Source organism: Emydura macquarii, unplaced genomic scaffold (assembly GCF_026122565.2).
Source record: "Emydura macquarii macquarii isolate MOO-44397 ecotype Brisbane River unplaced genomic scaffold, CSIRO-AGI_Emac_v2 contig_2473, whole genome shotgun sequence".
Lineage (NCBI taxonomy): Eukaryota > Metazoa > Chordata > Testudines > Chelidae > Emydura > Emydura macquarii.
Genome location: NW_027132610.1, coordinates 6,660,348 through 6,680,604, shown reverse-complemented (window position 1 = coordinate 6,680,604; position 20,257 = coordinate 6,660,348). Strand labels below are relative to the sequence as shown.

At 41.7% G+C, this 20,257-nt stretch overlaps 1 protein-coding gene across 3 annotated transcripts in view; it reads right to left on the bottom strand.

Annotated features, from left to right (window-relative positions):
* NUP58 (nucleoporin 58) overlaps positions 1-19,895 on the bottom strand; it is a 57,275-nt gene extending 37,380 nt beyond the window's left edge. For all 3 annotated transcript variants that reach the window (XM_067562889.1, XM_067562890.1, XM_067562891.1), the window contains exons 1-9: positions 19,600-19,895; positions 17,781-17,920; positions 15,861-15,896; positions 10,379-10,531; positions 9,073-9,204; positions 7,469-7,579; positions 5,370-5,394; positions 4,546-4,611; positions 3,979-4,153 (exon numbers count right to left, since the gene is read on the bottom strand). In XM_067562889.1, the coding sequence (XP_067418990.1) occupies positions 3,979-4,153; positions 4,546-4,611; positions 5,370-5,394; positions 7,469-7,579; positions 9,073-9,204; positions 10,379-10,531; positions 15,861-15,896; positions 17,781-17,920; positions 19,600-19,712 (951 nt within the window). In that variant the 5' untranslated portion in view covers positions 19,713-19,895. The remainder of the gene's footprint in view (positions 1-3,978; positions 4,154-4,545; positions 4,612-5,369; positions 5,395-7,468; positions 7,580-9,072; positions 9,205-10,378; positions 10,532-15,860; positions 15,897-17,780; positions 17,921-19,599) is intronic.
* Positions 19,896-20,257: the final 362 nt, after the last annotated feature.

Sequence of the window (20,257 nt, the reverse complement as noted above, 5' to 3'; positions counted from 1 at the left end):
GTCAGCAATGTGTCCTGGTTGCCAAGAAGGCTAATAGCATATTGGGCTGCATTAGTAGGAGCATTGCCAGCAGATCAAGGGAAGTGATTATTCCCTTCTATTCAGCATTGGTGAGGCCGCATTTGGAGTATTGTGTTCAGGTTTGGGCCCCCCCACTACAAAAGGGATGTGGACAAGTTGGAGATAGTACAGCAGAGGGCAACAAAAATGATTAGGGGGCTGGAGCACAAGACTTATGAGGAGACATTGAGGGAACTGGGCTTGTTTAGTCTGCAAAAGAGAAGAATGAGGGGGGATTTGAAAGCAAGCTTTAACTACTTGAAAGGGGGTTCCAGGGAGGATGGAGCTAAGCTGTTCTCAATGGTAGTAGATGACAGAACAAGGAGCAATGGTCTCAAGTTGCAGTGGGGAAGGTCTAGGTTGGATATTAGGAAAAAGTTTTTCACTAGGAGGGTGGTGAAGCACTGGAATGGGTTACCTAGGGAAGTGGTGGAACCTCCATCTTTAGAGGCATTTAAGCTGAGGCTTGACAAAGCCCTGGCTGGGATGATTTAGCTGAGGTTAGTCCTGCTTTGTGCAGGGGGTTGGTCTAAGGCTATGTCTACATTGCAGCACTAATTCGAATTAGCTTAATTCGAATTACAGAAAGCGATTTATAGAAAGCACTGCAGACTGTCCACACTACAGTGTTTGTGCTGGTTTCTTGCGTCCACACTGGCCAGCCTTAATTCGAATTAGAAAGCAGCACAATGTGGAAAGCTATCCCACAGTGCAACTAACCATAGAGGCATCATCCCAGGATGCAGTGCTGCTTCCCCCACCCTCTTCCCCCACCCCCAAACAGGAAAAAGATTTTCATGCTGTTTTTTCACTCCCCCCATCGCCATTGCTGCAGGCACATGGAGCCAGCTGAACTATGCTCTCATTTTGACTGTGACAAATATATCACAGCTTATCCTGGATTACTTTAGAACTGTATGCTGTTTGCCTTTTATGCTCCCCCTACCATCCCCTGTATATTGCTTGCCTTTGATTTTGATTCTACAGGTGTCTGTAGAATGTAAGATAAATAACAAAGGAGTCAGTTAGAATATTAATACAGTGATACAAATATTTCCATTTCACTGATGGAAAGCATGATATAATGTATCCAAATGTAGCACTGTGAATAAACTCTTAAGAAAGTATCAATTTCCATGATTGGCCACTGAAATGATGTAGCAAAGAATTTCCTCTCACTGCTGCCATTTAAAAGACATTCACCACTCCGGGAGTAGGGTGGGTGGTGAAATCTTTCAATCCCTTAAAGAGACAAACTGCAAAGGGCTTGTTGTGTGTGTGTGTGTGGTGGTGGTGGTGGGGGGGGGGGGAAAGGGACAGCTTGGATTTTAAACCCATTCACCGCAGGAAATGAAGATTTAAATCTTCCCGGGGCTGCTTTGGGGGAGGGTACTGAAATGGGGCATTATGGGATACAGTCTGGAGGCCGATTAATTCGAATTAAGTCCCATTGCATCCACACTCACACTAATGCGAATTAACTGATGCGCTTCAGGCGCTAATCCACTTGCAGAGGTGGTTTTATTACTTTGATTTTAAAGGCTCAATTCGAATTAAAAATGCGCAAGTGTAGACGTGGAAGTAATTAATTCGAATTAAGGGACTTTAATGTGAATTAAGCCACCAGTTTAGACCAGGCCTACATGACCTCCTGAGGTCCCTTCCAACTCTGATTCTATGTTGAACAGCACCGGTCCCATTACAGATCCTCGTTGTGTGTGTGGGGGGGAGGGGAGGAGGGGGAGGGGAGGAGGAAGATGACTCAGCTATATACCTCTCTCCAGTCTGAAAACTGACCATTTATTTCTACCCTTTGTTTCCTATCTTTTAACCACTTACTGATACAGGAAACAATCTTCCCTCTAATCCCATGACTGCTTACTTTGCTTAAGAGCCTTATGTGAGGGACCTTATCAAAGGCATCCTAAAAGTTCAAGTACACTATATCCACTGCATCAACCTTGTCCACGTTTGTTGGCACACTCAAAAAATCTCTAATACATTGGCCACGCATCTAATAGATTGGCCATTTGCCTTTACAAAAGCCATATTGACTCTTCCCCAATATATTGCGTTCATCTATACAACTGATATTTCTGTTACAGTTTGAACAAATTTGCCAGATACTGAAATTAGGTTTACCGGCCTGTAATTGCTGGTATTTCCTCCGGAGCCTTTTAATAAATAAATAAATAAAAAGTCAGCATTACATTAGCTATCTTCCTGTCATCTGGTACACAGGCTGATTTAAATGATTGCTACTACTAACTGGAATGTAACTTAAGAAAGCAAAATCCTGAAGAGTGTGGTGGAAAATGAAGTGCTACAGGTCCTTTAATTCTGAATTTAATAAAGTGCTTTGGAGGCAAGCAGCATTTGCCTTGCTTTTATCCATCCAGATGAAGAACTAGACTGATAAACATCCCACTTAGAGTTAGCTACATAACAAATTCAAGTAGTACAAAACACTACCAATTGTCAGACACAGTGAAAACGACCTAAACACTTTCATTTGTTCACTTCATTGTTTTCCTACACCTAGAACAGAGGTGTCAAACATACGGCCCCCGGGCTGCATCTGTCCCATGAACCTTTTTGATCTGGCCCGCGTTTGGGCAATTAAAGTAAGTAGTGCTGCTGCTGAAAGTTTCTCTGCATTTCCACTTTAAGAGATTTCTGGGCAGAGGGCATTGCCACTTTAAGAGAGTCTTAAAGTGGCAATACCTTCCTCTGCAGAAGCCTACTGCCGAAAAGCAGAAGACACCCTGAATTTTTCGGCGGAGGGTATTGCTCCTAGAAATCCCTTAAAGCGGCAATGCAGTCAGTCCGGCAGCAGGGTCCACCGTGAAATCGCACCAAGATGGCCCGAATTTTTCAGTGGAGGGTATTGCATGGCCCCTTTGAAGTACAGGTTCTGCGAATTTGGCCCGTCACTGTCAGCAAGTTTGACACCCCTGACCTAGAACCTTCAAAGTGACTGAAAACAACAGACATTGCTAACAGGGACTGAGCAGACCACACACTAACTTGACAGCAAGAAAGACTTAGCTCTTGCTACTCATGACTGCTAACAAACTGGAGATAATGTAATTGTCGTTCTAGACTGATTTGAAAATGCCAAATTTATTAAAGTAACATTTATAGTGATTAGATTTTATGAAAATCATGTCAAATTAAGAATATGGGAGTGAAAGGAAGAAAATGCAGATTCAGTTCATTTTGTTTGCTTCCATTTAGGATAATGAGAGCATGATCTCTAATCTGCTTCTTTACTAAGAGGCACTGTCCTGTAGAAATATTTCACAGGTAGCAATATAAGGAGTAAAGATGACACAAACTTGATCCAGACTTAAGTGTCAGGCTTTTAATAATGAAAATTCAATTTTTACTGCTGCTGTACTGATTTTGGAGTTAATATACCTAAATCTGACTATAGAAGTAATAAGATTTCTGTTTTAAGTGGTCTTCTCTTGGGAGTCTCAAGGCACAGCTACACAGCAAAGAAAAACCTGTGGCTACCCCATGCCAGCTGACTTGGGTTCGTGGGGCTCAGGCTGCAGGGCTGTTTCATTGCTGTGTAGACTTCCAGGCTCAGACTGGAGTCCTGGAACCCTCCCACCCTGCAGGATCCCTCGGCCCAGAAATCTACACAGCAATGAAACAGCCCCACAGACTAAGCCTGGCAAGCTCAAGTCAGCTGGCACGGGCCAGCCAAGGGTTTTTCTTTGCTGTGTGGACATACCTGTAAGATTTATGAGACGTGACCCAACTTTCACCTGTATGATTATTTACTGGTCAATATACAAGTAATTTGAGCTCCTGTTAGTGACTGACAGCATTGAAAGCCTCTGACCTTATGTAAAACCATATGCTTACTGATTTGAGATAATAAAATGATACTCATTTGTCAACATATACCTGGGCAGTTTCCATTTTCAATTTGTCAATATTAAGAGTGTTTCTCTGTAGCCCACTGGCAGCGACTGACAAAAGCTGTTTCAAAGCTTTAATATCTTCCTGTACTTTAAGCATTGCTTTGGAAGACATTCTACTAATTTCTTCCTGCACTTGTTTTTGTTCCTTCACAAATTTTCTGGGGGGGAAAAAAAAAAAAAAAAAAAGTTTAACTTGTTACACTTAAAGCACACAAATATTCTACCTCTTAAGAGTATTGTTTTAATAAAAATAAAACTGATCTTCACAAAATTCCAAACCACCAATATTGAGTGATAATTTTAGCTCTTGCCTCTTTCACAGAATTACTGTATGCTATAATTCCCTCATCACCACCTTTATCCCAACATTCTAAAATTGGAGCTTCAACTGAAGTTATTTAGATGGGTTATCCTGTATCTTCGAAAGTGAAGCAGTGTACCCTCACTATCTAAAACAATTTTTAAAAATGTGATTAAAACACTTGTTGCTTCAAAGCATGACAATGTATAATTATTTGGTTATCCCAACTAGTATAAGGAAAATACTTACTGAAGATTTTCTACATCTTGACAGATTATTAGAGGTAGATTTTCATCCTTTAGTGCTTTACTATCTCTGCCAAAAGATAACATAGGCATTCATAGACACACAGTACTTCTAAACAACTTTACCCCTTTACTAAACAGAGTGAAAGATCTGTAAAGATTCATTCTGCTTTGCAAGTTTGAATTTAATTTATGAATGCTATCTTTTATAAAACCAATTGAGATGAAATGCACCAACTTATTAATTCTTCATGGAGACAAGATGGATGAGGTAATATCTTATTGAACCAACTTTTTCACTATTATGCAAGTGTTTAATTTACCAATTTGTAAAATGGGTAAGATGAGATTTTCCAAAAACCACAGTGAGTCTGCAACAGAGCCAGGAATGGACTACAGGAGTCCCATCTCTCTGTTCTGAAACCCAGCTACTAAATACATCTTCTACATGAAGCTAAACTAAGCAAATTGAAGGTTGTATGCTCCTCAAGACAGAGACTATGCCCCCCCTCCCCGTGTTCGGAAAGCATTTAGCACATTTTTCATACTATTGCAAACTAATTAGTGATAACCAGGAACAATGGATCTACATTCTGTGGTTTATGGGACAGTGATCCCTTCTCCACTTACTTGAGTCCTATAAAATTTCATCGAAACACGGTCAACTCCCATAACCTATATAACAATGATAATTACATCTTCCCAGTATATAGGCATTTTTAAAGGGCAAAGTAATAGGAAACACACACTAAATGGAAGAAACATTTTAAAGCTTCACTATTTTCTAAGAATCTGTAGAATGTAAAGAGGAATGCTAAACATACTTACTCTGGTCTTGTTCCTGTTTTGTCACCTAGAAGGTACAGATAAGAATTGGTAGTCTGAACAACTATCAAACAAAATAAACCTTAAGAAGTTTTTTGGGGGAAGGACTGACAACTATCACTCATTCAAGTGCATATTGACTCAGGGTATTAGGTCAGCCCCAGTTGGAAGAAGATTTTAATTGATCCTCCCCCTTCTCCTTCATAATGGGTTTCTATTTTCCCCACTTACAGTCTATATCTTATTTAGATAGCATCACTGGGGTGCATGGCAGTTTACAGACAAGTATCTCCTGAACAGGAAGGATGGTTCAGCAGGTAGCTTCCAGAGTCCCAAACTAGTGCCCTATGGTCCAATTCTTCACTCCAACACAGACCTCCTATGTGACTTTGGGCAAGTTACTTAGTCTCTGTGCCTCAGTTCCCCATCGATAAAAAGGAGATACTTCCCAACCACACAGTGGTGCTGAGAGGATGAACTCTATTACCATAATATCTGAGTGCCTCAGAATTATTAGATATTTATATGGCTTTTAAGTGATAGGCCTCCTCCACATCCCTCACAGTACCAGTACACTTCTTTAGCAGGGTGTAAAACATGCAATACGTATCCTCCACCAGTATTCCAGAGCACTGCCTCAACAATATAAAACTCCTGCTCTGAACAACAACTGCTCACTCTCCCTTCCTCATCCCCCAAATGAAGAGATCACTCAACCATAACGCTGACACTGAAGAAAATGCATCATCTCTGTTTTAAAACTCTGGGAATAACTAGTTAAGCTAGCCTCTGACACTGGAAGTGGAAGCCCAAACCCCCTTAATGTATGCCCATAACAACACACTCATTGTTACTTACTAATTTAAATACTTTGGCAAAAAGTGTACTGTAACCACAAAAGTACTTTTCTGTAATTGCTTTTGATGTAATATTTTATTAAGGGGTTATTTATTTAAAAAGTAAATAGTATAAAAACAGTAAGAAGATTTACAGACTATTTTAATCAATTTTGAAGGAGAAAGTTAGATAAATAGGCCCATGATTAGACATGCTTCTGGCATTTTTTAAATTAATTGCAATGGAAAAAAGTTGCTTTCAAACAAATTCTTTGATTTTGTAACTCACACTTATTGTCAGGCTCTGTTCCCCCTCCCCCTCACAGGTGGTCAGGATATATGTAGACATTTGCAAGCCTGCCATAGCCTTTGAAATAACAGACTTGTAGAGACTCATGCTTTTAGATCTAGAGGTCCCAGGTTTGATCCCTGCTGCTGACAAGCCATCCAAAGGCATTGCATTACGCCAAGTTTGCAACAAAATATTGTTGCTCTGTACTTTATTCAGAAGAATCTAAAAGTTAAAATAGCTTAACATTTGATCAAATTGCCCCAGTTAGAGAAGTGCAAAGAGTAAAATTACTATTTTTCTTTTAGGGAAACAAAGTGGGTGAGGTAATATTTTGTATTGGACCAATTTCTGTTGGTGAGACACAAGCTTTTGAGCCACCCAGAGCTCTTCACGTCTTCTTGGAAAGGCACTCCCAGGGTCACAGCAAATTGCAAGATGTAACCGATTGTTTAGCATATATAGTTAGCACATATTATAAGGAACTGTACAAAAAATGAGCCAGGGAGCTTAAATTCATTACTTTGCTAGACTCTAAAAATCATGGACTGAACAGATACTAGATTTGTGAATTATTACAATAATCTGAACCAACTAACCCCCTCTTTTTGTCCTATGATTGCAGAGGTTAACAGGCCATGCTACCTTGAATGGTTCATCACCAAAAGAAGTTGGTCCAATAAAACGTATTACCTCACCCACCTTGTCTCTCTAGCATGCTGGGACCAACACGGCTACAACTATACTGCATAATTTCTCTTTTAGCTTTAACAAACAAAGGTTGTTTTAAGATTAGTAAAGACTTTTTAAAATGCTTCATTTTTACTGTGACCCTTTAAAGAGTCAGAAGAACCAAGCTATCAATGCTTCCCTCCTCTCTAGCATTTCAATTATGTGCTTTCAAACAAATTTTATAGTAAGCATTTTCCAATTTTTCATAAACACTTCAGAAAGGCAATATTGTATCAACAACTTACTCTTTTTGTCTGAAGAACTACTAAAATCTATGCCACCAAGACCTTCATTAACAGTAGTTGAAGGAGCTGAAGTCGTCCCCAGAGTCAAACTCAAAGCATTCTGTCCAAGTCCTACAAGTAACCCAAAAAATGTTTCAGTAATACCTATTTAGTATTTTAACTTCAATATATTGCGATTAGATTTATTTATGCCATCTTGTTTTCAGGGTTTGTTTAGGTAGATTTGGGTCAAGAAGTTTGGGGGAAAATAACACAAAAGGGAAGAAGAAAAACAATTTCTTCAATAAGCTAAATGTTCTAAATCTCTAATTTTAACACCTTTACATACCTCATCAGTTGCATTATCACTGCATATTGTATCATATTGCCTCACTGAGGATTAATATACTATTTTAAACAATACTTCCACACAGTGAAAGTAGTGCTCAATATCCATGTAATGGCAGTTTATATACAAGATAGCAAGAAGCCAGCACTGAAAATTTGAGCCATTAGTCTTGCATATGGCCAGTAGCCAACTGACAGCAACAGATCAGAGTTTACAAGATCTTGTCAGTTTCATGGAGGCTGCCCTCCAGCACTCGAGAAGCAGTGAACAAAATTCTTATAAAATGTCACTTGGCAACTAGCCACTTCCCATAGCTGAGTATTAGGGTTATTTTGGGGGAGCGTGAACAGGAGGGTGGACAGTGGGAATCTCTCACCATCTTTTCTAGAAGTTTTTAGGGAAAGAAATGATTTGAGACATTTCTCCCAGTAGCTAGGAAACGGTATGAAGAGATCTCACCTCCACATGTCAGCAAAAGGGAGAAAGTAAAGCTCTCTATTCCATATAGCAACTACACAAAGTTTTTCAAGAGTAAAGAAAATGAGTTTCTCTGTTTTTACAGCCCTACACAATGAAGGCCTGAGTTTGGCTAAGGTCACAGGGCACTACTGCAATATAATAAGAGGAAAAATATCATATGTTTTAGACACCTAAGGCCAACATGAAAGATTGGAGTGCTCCTCACTCCACCCCACACTGGATCCAGGAACAGCACCCTCGCTCTTAGCAGCAGAAGATATGTATTACATTTCTCTCTAAGGTATTGTCCCTGAGCACTGGGGCCGGAGGGAGTTCCCATCTAACAACGGAGATTTAAAGTTACACTACTGGAGCTCAAAAGGTTTGCTAAATTCACTCTCAAAAATCACTGGTAAAACAATGGGCCACTGACCATTTTATACCAAGGGTTCTCAAGGCATTTCATAGTGCAAACCACATCTTAATGAAGAGATTATTTCTGAAAACACCTCCCTTTCCATTTATGATCACAACACTGCTATGGCAGCTATGCAACTGCTTCATGGAAGGAGTATATATACTTTATGTACTTATATTCTCGCAGAAAACTCCCAAAATCAAATAATTTTATAGAGGAAGAGATAGACTGTTTAGAAGGCAGTTGTATTGTCTGGTATTTTATAACTTGCTAAGACTAGTAACATTCAGGGAAACAGAAAAAGTTCAGAGAGGATTATTTAAGTTTTACAGTAGCCACAGAGTATTACCTGTGTTTCAGCATTGTGAAACAGAAGTGGGAAAAGAAACTAATTTTCACCTGTTGCTGTGCCTGCATTCTGGAAGAGTGTACCTCCCAAACCAGCTAAGGCTCCTCCCAGTGTCAGGCCGGTGGATGCAGTTGTAGTTGGGGCAGCTGTCGCACCCAAATTTAACGTAAAGCCAGTAGAACCTGAAATTAAAAGAAAAAATGAAGCCATCCTTAATACACAGACTATACAATCTGCAGACAGCCTAAAACAATTGCTCAGAGGCATGAACTGCTTTATTAATCACAATGGAGAGTTAACGTGGAATGAAAATCTGCAGCAATAATCTAAATTTAATATCACCATCAACAAGGGCAACTGTACTGACTGTAGTTTTCATTTAAAAATTTAATTCAACCAAAACTTCCTGTATTCAAGTTTATCTGAAGCTGCCAAAGAATTTTAAGACTCTCCACTAGAACGCTGCAGAGTCTACTGATCTACCACAGAATTTGGATACTGGCTGCTGCAAACTAAGTGGAATCTTGGTCTTCGATCTGTACGCAGGTAAGGATGGCTAGGTCCAGCTGAACATCAAAGTCTCTCACATAGTAGTAATAGTGACTTTACTTTTCATAGTAATTGTGATTTTAAAGCTTCTACCTGAATGGATGATTTGAGTTTTTTGGGCAGGCAGAGAATAAGAGGTGAAATACTGTGGCATCTGAACTAATGAGAATGTGGGAAAGTGTGCTGCATAGTTTTGGTATACACACAGTTAGCTGATGTAGCTGGCTTTTCAATGAAAACTTGAATATGATTGTGTAGACTGCACATCTGGAGAAGGTGTCATGCATATATTAGTATGTCAAGAACGGGATGCCTTAGGTACATATTGTGCATCATTCTTTAGCAGTACCAAAACCATTTGTCTCACTGACACTAGACATTAACCATTTTCAACATTATGATGGCCCTTTCCACACTTAGGAAATATTTTAAAGAACATCTCCCACCACTGCCAATACCAGTTGACATCCATTAGTGGTGGCAACATTGGGAACCCTGGGGTAGACAAGCCATCACCTATCACTACCAGATAGTGCAGTGCTTAAAAGAAACTGAGTACATTTAATCAACACTGGGCTTAGAACAAAGATAGTAGCTGCATGCCTAACTATGCTAGGACTCCTAACATTAACATCAGTGAAGCTCAACCTGTCACTTAAATTCTGTCTGTCAGATTAGTCTCATATAAAAGGCAGGCAATGACCATATTAGTAGTAAGGATGCCCATCTATTTCAGAGTGCTTGTAAAGCACTTTGATATGTTTGAATGCAAAATGCAGCACTGAGAGGAAAATAGTATATCCTTACCTGCTGCAGGAGTTGATGTAAGAGCAGAAGAAAGCGAGAGGCCTCCTGCTGAGGTAGAAGTAATAGGCAAAGCAAATGGTGTGGCTGATCCTGCAGGTTTGTTGAACCCTAAACCAAAACCTGTGGTAGAGGCTGATGTAGTGGCAGGAGCTCCTACAATAATGAACACAACTCTTAAGACATTTTCCTGAAGCGTAAATGCTCATGTTAACATTTTCCCCCTCAGCTGTCATGCATTCTAAAACACCAAATTTTGAAGTAAAAATATCACCCTCAAAATGAATTTTACCAATTAAAATATTAATGAAAATGCTATGACAAGAACCTAGAAGGCATCCCACATTTTGGTTTGGTTCCTTTCTACACAAAAACAATATTATGTACAGAAGCTTATCACAACATTTCCTCTCTTCAAATAAGGTCCACAGATTTTACAGTTGGCCTTGTTTATTTGTATCTTTACAGTCAAAACCAAGACCTTTCAGTCACTGGCTGAAGGAATAAATCCTTCTGCTGAAGAAAGAACTAGCTTACAACTGCCAGTGCTATAATGAAAACTGTGTCCTACATTAAATTGAGAGTAAAACAAATTATGACTATAGCTACAGCAGAGTACAAGAACTATGTTATTCATTTCTCTCTTGAGTAGTGATCTCTCTCTCAAATCAGGATGGTTTGGATCTGTGGTCATTACTACTTGAAGAAAGGAAATTTTCCTATTCTTCATAAAAGGAAGGTCTACCAAATCCCACAATGGTAATCCATCAGTGTGTAGCTACAAAGAGAAATTAATCTAACATATAAGCAAACTCAAATATGCAATAGATTGCCTTGATTTACTGACAGACTTATTCATTATATCCTGCACCATCATAATCCCAAATACTGCACTGAGTGAGACCTGTACACCAGCTTTGACATATTTTGTTAAAGAATACAAAGAAGGCCAGGAATCTATGTGGCAGATTTCTTTAATTTATGAATCCACCTAGGAAACTGCTACACCTTTTCAAGTGTGCTCAACACAGAGAAGATAAGTTCTTTGTCTTGTATGTCTTATTGTCCCTTACAGTTAGAATGCATAATTAGCTTAATTTCCTGAATGCTTCAGTTTTGTCTATATGTTTTAGTGCTTTATGAATATCAGGATATTAAAGCCTATGGAGAATGAAAAGATGTGCCATAGTTCTTCCATTGGTCATGCAGATTGTATGCGTGTATTGTAGTAGAATAACACAAGAAGCAGACTTTAAGGATGAATGTCAAGATCACACTAAAAAATTACTAGCATGAAAAACACAGTGCCTGTCTTTCACAGACTAACCTCCCAAATGTAATATTTGCCTGGCTGAAAGAATGACTTGGTAAGTAAGGTCCACAAAGTGTTCCGCAAAGGTTGTCATGTAGGGCATACAGCACTAGGTCAAGGTTCTAATGAGGTTTACCTGAGAGGCTGACTGAAGAAATTTTGGTATCTAGATGGCATCACTTCCCTCTGGCCACCTCCTAAATGGGATATATTTAATGTGTGCCTTCACTTGGGCACCTTTAAACTCATAGTGAAAGTGTTTATGGAACTCTAGTAGGTTCCCTATATTTGTCGAACTTGGTGTAACTACTTACTATACACCAGCTCTTATGTTTTAGTCAGATTATGGAGTTCACTAAATTGGTGAATTTATTTTGAAGCTATAAGAATAGAGATTTCCTGCCCAAATATAATTCCTTCAGTTGCTTCTTTCCAAATGCCAGGCACCCAGCTTTATTAGACAGCATGATGGGACCCTATGTATATAGGCCCTTTTGGACAGCAGGGACATTCGTGCTTGTCATACCAGGTTCTTGTATCATGTTGTTAGGTCTGACAATCATACTCTCTGCAGCCAGTATGATGCCACCAGAATCATGACAGCTCTCTCCTTAATTGTGTTTTTTGTATAGAAACTCTAATGGTAAGAAGGCATAGAGAATGTTTGACCAGGACTAAGAAAGCTAATCTGGGTAACTGCTCTTTTGCCCAATGAAACGAGTGACTATTTGCCTGTACAGGAGAGGATACCACTTCCAAACAGGTGTTCTAGGGGTCACGCAATGTGTTCTGGGGTGATTTTCCCTGGATTTGTTCTATCTTTCTCAATTACTCAGACTATAAAGGTCAGAAGGGACCATTATGATCATCTAGTCTGACCTCCTGCAAAAGGCAAGCCACAGAACTTCACCCACCCATTCCTGTAATAGACCCTTAACCTAAGACTGAGTTACTGAAGTTCTCAAATATGATTTAAAGACTTCAAGGTACAGAGAACTCACCAGCAAGTGACCCATGTCCCATGCTGCAGAGGAAGGTGAAAAAACCCCAGGGCCTATGCCAACCTGCCCATGGGGAAAATTCCTTCTTGACCCCAAATATGGTGATCAGTTAAACCCTGAGCACGTGGGCAAGACTCACCAGCCAGACACCAAGAAAGAATTCTCTGTAGTAACTCAGAATCCATCCCATCACAGGCCATTGGGCATATTTACTGCTAGAAATCAAAGATCAGTCAATTGCCAAATTAGGCTGTCTCATCATACCATCCTCTGCATAAACTTATCAAGCTCAGACTCAAAGCCAACTAGGTTTCTTGCCTCCACTGCTCCCTTTGGAAGGCTGTTCCAGAACTTCACTCTCCTGATGGTTAGAAACCTTTGTCTAATTTCAAGTCTAAACTTTCTGACGGCCAGTTTGTATCCATTTGTTCTAGTGTCCACATTGGTGCCGAACTTAAATAATTCCTCTCCCTCCCTGGTATTTATCCCTCCAATGTATTTATAGAGAGCAAGCGTATCTCCCACCAGCCTTCTTTTGGTTAGGCTAAACAAGCCAAGCTCTGAGTGTCCTCTCATATGACAGGTTTTCCATTCCTCAGATCATCCTTCTAGCCCTTCTCTTCACCGCTTTCATTTTACATGTTCACAGAACAGCCTCAAAACCGTCTGATGCTGTATTAGATCTTGTACCCTGTTTTATGCTGCCTTGCAATGGTAGCATAGCTTATTTCAATTTCCCCTAGAAAAGCCTGTTGTTTTGGGCCAGGAGCTGTTTTGCTTTGCTGTCTGCTTTTCAGAAACAGGTACATTTACACCTGCATACATCATAGCCACAGATGAAAAATATGAATATTTAAAGAAGCATCAGAGAAACAATGAAAGTAGAAGTATCTTCCAAAGGCTCCTTCCAGCTCAACGCTTTTTCTCCATCCATAAGAAGGAGTTAAAGAACAATTCTGCCTATATCAGGCTCACTCAAGTGAAGGGGCAGGCAGCAAAGTTCTTTCTTTACAACAAATCCACTTGTCTGTCTATTGGAGACTCCACATGGGGGTACGAACCTACCAACTTTAAATCCAGTGTAATTTCACCTTTTCTTTCCCACCCTTTGTCTATGTTGTCTATTTAGACAATAAGCTCTTTGGGGCAGAAAGTGTACCGTGCCTAGAACAATGGGCCCCAACCTGACACAAATGATAACGATATTTGTTGATTTGAGTTCACCAATGCAAGTTCACCACCTAAGACAGTAACATTACTTGAGGTGAACAAGCTAACACATTTTACAGTATTTTAATACTGAATGAAAGCCAAAAGACAGTTTTCCACCTCCCACAGCCAAATGGATCTTGACATTGTGAATGAAGGAACACGGAATGAGACCATGCTCTCTTTGTGCATGACCCATATTGCCTATGTGCACTCACAAACATTAGACCGTAGTTTCTCAACCTGTGGTATGTGTACCCCTGGGGGTACAGAAAACACAGGCAGGGGGTACGCAGTGAAAAAACCACCGAAAGCAGCCGCCCGGCATCCGGGGACACCGGGAGGTGGCAGCAACCCAGCTTGGACAGCAGCCACTGGCTTTTCAGAAAGCCAGGTGGCACCGCCCGCATCCTGCCCCGTCCCAGCTCCCAGGTGGGAGCTCAGCGGCAGCCTCCTGCACCCTACAAGCTGGGCTCACAGCTGGGGGGCTGCCACCCATGCCCCGGCTCTGAGCTGAGAGACAGCCTCCCACACTCTGGCTTGAAGATGGACAGCAGCTGCCTGTTGTCTGCCCACATCCCTGGGTCCTAGCCTGCACGGAAGCCTCTTCCACCCCAGCTCGGAGCAGGTGTCACAGTTGTGCACCTCCAGGGCTGGCAGCCAAGTGCAGTCACCTTCATCTTGCCCAGGTGGCAGCTCTCCTTCCCAGTTCAAAGTCCGGTGCCCAGAAAGCCAGGCGGAGAGCCCAGCCACTTGCCCGGTCCTGGAGCCAGACTCTACCCACAGGCTTACTTGTCAATTTGACTGCTCTAACTGAACAGTGAAATTGACAACTATGACAGCCCCAGATTTTACCAGTATAAAAATCTTAAGAGCAGCCCACGCAGTGTGATTTACCCCAGGCCCCGGCCCCAAGGACGGCCATGGGGAGCGCCGCTATCCACACTGGTGGGCCACTTGTGCCTGCTCATACCTCACAAGTGCCCGCCTGTGTGAGAACACCACATGACCCTGCAATCAGGCCATACTGATTGGCTGGTGTTGACCTTTGCTCCTATATGGAGGAAGGAGGGGAGAAACAGCAGGGGTTTTTGTGATTTGTCACACTGAACTGCAGAACTCAGAATTCTCCTGCTTTATGAGAAATATAGTCATCCAGTGGTAAAGGGGGAAAAGATTGTATTTCTCAGAGTGGAAAATGGAGTGCTGGGGTACTTATTAACATTTTCAGAAGTTAGGGGGTACTTGCTACTTAAAAGGTTGAGAAACACTGCATTAGACAATAAATGGTTTATTCATACAGGAAGTCAACAATTTTAGGTAGTGAAAGGGTTACGTACTCCCTCAACTGTGTAGAGATAGCAGTTCTGATGCAGAACACTAGAGTGGATATTGTCATCTTAGAGGTTGAAAAACTTTGGCATAGGAAGAGACCACTGCTAAAAGAATCTCAGTGTAAAAACATGGATGCTTCCCAGAAAATGTTCAATTTAAAATATATATGTATCTGGAACATCATTAAACATGGCCCTTAAAGCTCAGCACCCTCCAGAAATTTAAGGGTAAGCAAATCTGAATTAGACAAAGCACTCATGTTCTTCAGTTCAGTGCATTTTGTTTCCAAAACCACATATATGTTCCACGGCCTCATTAGTCTCAAACAATAGAATAGCAATCCTTCAAAACTACTCTAAGCATGCTACCATAGAAAGATCCAATAATTTCCTCGTAATAATGTGTACCTGACTTCCCATCAGTGGTGGCATTAAACCTGTGGCAACTACAATAATTCCTTACATGGAGAAGTATCAATGTACTTTTAGCTGTCTTTAATATGAGGAGAATCCATGCCATGTGACCAGCAGGTCTCTGCCTCAGCAAATGCTTACAGTACAAGAATACTGGTCTAGAGCACATTTACTTGTCTGCAAATACTAACAGCTTCTAAATATGTGGCTCTTACCCAGTGTTAATCCTGTTGCAATAGTTGTAGCTGTTCCTGCCAAGAAAAACAGAATAAAAATCCATTGTCATTTAAACCATATTTTACCAAGCTTTGTATACACAGAATTAAGTGGCTGTTTATGGTTTATTAGTACCAGTAAAATGCTAAAATTATACAACGCCACAGTCTCTACAATGATACAAGATAAATTGGAATAAGTTTTGTAAAGTATTTTTGAACATAAGATTTACCCTGGTTTAGACCCTTAAACACAAAATAATCATAGGTTTCAAATTAGCATCAGCAGTACAAATCTGCCTGGCAAAGTACAATTAACTTGTAAAAAACGTACATAATTCATTTGACCAATGTCTCTTCAACACAATAGTAAGTATGCAATGAAAATACCAGTTAAGCAGTACACTACAATTTAAATTAATTGAAAGCCACTAAAAACACTGAAGAGTTTAAATGGCTTAATTCCATATTTACATCCTGTCAGGAATGCCACTATGCACAATAGTGTGGTTTTGTGTTATAGTGGAGATGATTACAGAGTCCAAGGTCTAGTCAGAATCTTGGGTCTCAAATTAGTTTCTTCACCATAGAAATTTAAAATCATAATTGATCACTCATTACAAAGCTATGCCATTTCAGCTTCTAAGAAACTTACCTCTAAATCAATGACAGGAATATAACTAATGGATCACTCAAACAGAAGCAAGCTAAGGAGATAAAGCAATCTATATCTAATGATGTAACAATGCTACAAATACTCCCTGTAAGAGATAACTTTAGCCAGTCACATTAGTGTATGAAAGAGAGAGCATTCTCTATAACCAATAGAGCCAATGTACAATTCACTAATATTAGCTATTGTATACGTGCAAGGCCTGACTTGAAAATGGTACAATTTTTCTTCTGTATCCCTGTTAAACTACCTACAGAATTGCTTGTACATGACTGAAAAGATCTTTTTTGTCTGAGAAAGCATACACAACTGCCCAAGCTTCAAAAGGACATTTGGGCCCAATTATTAATGGCTAATTTGAAGTGCTTATAAGAACTATAGCATTGCAAATAACAATATAATAGAAAATGAATTTGTTTATAGCATCTCTTAGCAATGATTTTCAGAAAATTCTTAAAAGCTAAGTACAGCATAACCTTAAACCCACACTGCATTGAACCCCATATTGCACTCAACTTCATGCTATAATCCACACAAAATTTTAGTGGCCTCTCCCAATCTCCAGGAGATATGCAGGCAAACCCTCATTTTAGGGAAATCTTCAGGGAATGACCAAAGCCTTCATAAAAATCAGTATTTCATGGTATAAAATTCCAACTTTATACAAAATTCATACATAAGACCAGATACAAATTTCGAATTGCAAGTACATTAATCTGTTAAAGGTTCAGTTATCAGGGTTTTCTGTATCAGGTTTTAATGCTGTAATGCATTACTAAGATCTCATTTTTACAAAGAGATCATATCTGCTAGCAATGTATAAAGCTACAGTTAAAATAATTTCAGCACACTTCGCAATGCATTAGTCTTCCTTTTTGTGTTTGTTCATTTACTAATTCATGATACACTCAGTGATTATTAAGGTGAAGATTCTGTCATGGGTATTTTTAGTAAAAGTCAGGGACAGATGGCAGGAAACAAAAATTCATGGAAGCCTGTGACCTGTCTCAGACTTTTACTAAAAATACCCTAATGGAGGTGGGACAAAAAGCATTGCTGGTGCTTGCAGCTGCTCCAGCCCCGCTCTCCACTGCTCCTGGGACTGGCTGCTGCTGCTCCAGCCCCGCCCCACCCAAGTAGTAGTCCTGGAGGTCCTGGAAAGTAACAGAATCCGTGACCTCCATGACAGAATTGTACCCTTAGTGATTATCCAAATTTCTATTATATTAAAGGAATGCATTTCCTACCTGTATTAATGCCACCTAGAGCAAGCCCAGTCGTAGATTTTGAACCAAAGAGTCCACTTGCAAAGCCTACTGATGGAGCTGATGTAGTTGCTGTAGCAGTTGAGGAGCCCAAGGTTCCAAAATTAAGCCCTCCTGTTGAGCTATTACAAAATAAAACTATTAGCATCAATTATTTTGCAAACTAACCCATTTCACAAGTTCATGTTTGTAATTATTTCATCATCCGTTCTTCCCCAAGCACAACGAACAAATCTCAGCCATCAACACACTCAGCTCTCTTTTCACCACAAGTGTGAATTTACTTTCAATTTATCATCATTCATGGATTCTTAAACTCAAACGACCTCACTTCTAAATTAAGTCTCCATCTCTGCAAGTCCAATTCCACTATGAACTGTACTTGTATTTCATTCATGTTTTTTCTGACAATTTACTGCACATCACCACTTGTGGGAATATTCAGAGTCAACAAAGCCTCAGTCTGAAAATCAGGCCCTAATAAGCATAACAAAATACCAAGTGTGTTTTTTTGGTTTTTTTTTTTTTTTTTTACACTATTTATACTTTAGACAGTGTATTCTGATGAGCAAAAAATCCTTCTTGTAAAATAATAAACTGCAGTAGTAGATGTCAAAAGCACCAGTAAGCACAGGCTATTTCAATACATCATTAATAGCATATAATGACGTGTTACATCTTTGGAGCACTAGCTGGGACATGAGTGATTATTATTAATATGCTTAAATTGTACGGGATATCAAAAAAACTGTGAGAAGGTAGCACTGTTTGGTTCTACAGTGCTACCTTCTGACAGTTTTTTTGGTGTCCCACACAATTTAAGCATATTAATAACGAAATTTGACTATCATGTTCTCACTGAATCCTTGTCTACACCAGGATGGTCTGGAAACACATTTCTGTAGCAGTCCAGCTCCACCTGCATTCCCAGCAACATAAGCTGTAATGTTCTCTAAACCGGAGGGAATGAAGCTGCACCAGTTCATAACAAAACAAAACAAGGTTTCCAATTGCAGGTATAAACCTTTCCATAGCCAACCCCTCATTTCTACTGCACGTGGCACCTGTGGAGACCCATCAGACTAATAATTCAACTCTCTTTAAAAACATGCAATATTTATTTTCAGTCTGGAGAAGCATAAAATTCAGATCTTGGATTTTAAATGCCAAACCTAGGCCTTTGGGAGGAGGATTTGTTTGTTTGGTGTGGTAGCAGGGTACGCAGTAGACGCAGAAAGGGGCTTTCTGGCAATGCACATACACTTATATAGCCTCTATCTGTGATTTCCACTTCATGCATCTGAGGAAGTGGGTTGCAGCCCAAGAAAGCTTATGCCCGCAGAAATGTGTTAGTCTTTAAGGTGCTACAACACTTAGGTTAGTGATCCCCATGGAGCCCTTTGTAAATGCTGGGGCACACGGCTGGACGGGCCCTCGCCACACACAACACAACACAAACAGCACGTCACCCCTCCACCCCCCCCAATGCAGCACCACACTCGCGCTTGCAGACACCACTTTCGATGGAGGCCCGTTAGTGTCTCGGGCCCAGGCGGACCCTGACGGCGACTGGGCAGAAAGGGGCGTTTCAGCCCATCCAAGCCCCGAGCTGCGGGTTTGCTCCCGAGCGCGCTGCCGCAGCGGGTGGAGAAACGCCCCCGAGCTCCCCAGTCACACACGTGCCGGCCGCCGGCTCCGACCCAGGGACGCGGCCGGGGAGGGAGGCAGGGGACGGGCAGACAAGGACCGGGCCTGGGCAGGGCGGGACCCAGCCGGGGACCCGACCGGAGGGCGCAGTTACCTCGCCTGGCTGGCTCCAAAGGAGAAGCCCCCGCCGCCGCCGCCGCCTCCCGCCCCAGCAGCGGCGGCGGCGGAGCCCAGCGTGCCGGCCCCGAAGGAGAATCCCGCAGACATGGCGGCGAGCGGGGCCCTGCGCGGGGCGCGGCGGCCTGTGCGTCCTCCGCCTCCTGCTCAGCGCCGCATCGCTCCCGCCGGGCGCGCCGCGCTCTTCAGACCGGTGGGGGGGGAAGGGGCGGCGGCAGCAGCAGCAGCGCGTGGGGTAGGCGCGGCCACGAGCTCCCTATTGTCCCGCGCGCACGCAGCGGCCCCGTCCGTCAGCCGCCCCTGCCGCAATGCATCACGGGATAGCGGCAGGAACCGACCCGCGCGCCGCTGACTCCTCCCCTCCCCTTAAAGGGACAGTAACGCGGGCAGGCAGCTGTTGTTCTCCTCGCTCCCGGCCGCCGGGGCTCCACCCCCCCCCCAGCGCTATTCTGCCCTAGGGGTAATAGTGCGGGGGGTGGGGGAAGATCGCCGCCCTCCCCCGCGGATTTTGCAGCATCCCGGTGAGGATGCCCTGATTTGCGCCAGGGGTTCTCACAAGCGCGATGCCAGAATCAGGCACTGCTGTGACAATGTTCCAGGGTGTGACTGGCACCTTGGTTTCTTCTGTCCCCGGG